Source organism: Merops nubicus, unplaced genomic scaffold (assembly GCF_000691845.1).
Source record: "Merops nubicus isolate BGI_N331 unplaced genomic scaffold, ASM69184v1 scaffold19908, whole genome shotgun sequence".
NCBI classification, from domain to species: Eukaryota; Metazoa; Chordata; class Aves; order Coraciiformes; family Meropidae; genus Merops; species Merops nubicus.
The window spans coordinates 35936-36750 of record NW_008627960.1 but is presented as its reverse complement, the minus strand read 5'-3'; the positions used below and the strand labels follow the sequence as shown (position 1 = coordinate 36750).

Below are 815 nucleotides of genomic sequence, written 5' to 3'. Positions count from 1 at the left end.
GCTACTGATGAAGAGAAGGGGTTATGGTGCCTGAGCTACATTCTACGTGCTGGTGATGTGTCCATGGCCTCACGTACCTCATGGGAGGTGGTGCAATGAGTCTCAATGAGTTGCAGGTGTGAGACGGGGTCCCCGTGCCATTTGTCTCCATGACACCATGTAGGGCATGCTAGGGCACTCTTCTACTGTTGCTAGTCCATTAACTGGTTCTCTCTTGCCTTTTCCTTTCTGTTTCAGTTGTTGGTAGCTATGGGTACTTCCCCACGGACGTTCCTGATCCTGGGATGTTTTCTCACAGGTAATGTTCCTCAGTACTCTAAGCCTTTCCACCCTTATTTCTTCGTAAAGTCGTATTTGCTTTGATTGTGCCCACAATAACAAATACCAAATGGTTAACAGCTGGCTACAGACTCAATTTTTTCTGCCCTTCCCTTTCATAGGCTAAGACAAGAACTACCAAGAAGGTAGTACTTGTGCTAGCCTATGCTGGCCACTTTGGCACCCCTACAACTTCTATAACCCCCTGCCTGGTTTGTCTGGCTGTGCAGGGAAAGTGAGCCTGTCTACTTGCAGCTGCTCCAGCCCTCTCCTGCTGGGGTTTCTCCAGCAGCACGGCGCAGGCGAGGCTGCCTGTGTGGGCTCCCGCATCCTTCCACGCCACATCACCTAACCGCACTCACCGGGGCTGCCGGCCGAGCCTCCCGACATCTGCTGAGCAAATGGGGCTGGGAGGGGAGGGCAAGGTGTGCCACAGGGTGCCAAATATAGAAGGGGCCTGGAGACTGAGGTAATAAGTGTGGGAGTGAGAAACTGGT

General features: G+C 52.6%; 1 protein-coding gene across 1 annotated transcript in view; it reads left to right on the top strand.

The window, feature by feature from the left end:
* Positions 1 to 241: 241 nt before the first annotated feature.
* PDGFRA (platelet-derived growth factor receptor, alpha polypeptide) overlaps positions 242 to 815 on the top strand; it is a 24707-nt gene continuing 24133 nt past the window's right edge. Inside the window, exon 1 of the mRNA XM_008946530.1 lies at positions 242 to 298. Coding sequence (XP_008944778.1) covers positions 250 to 298 — 49 coding nt within the window. The 5' untranslated portion in view covers positions 242 to 249. The remainder of the gene's footprint in view (positions 299 to 815) is intronic.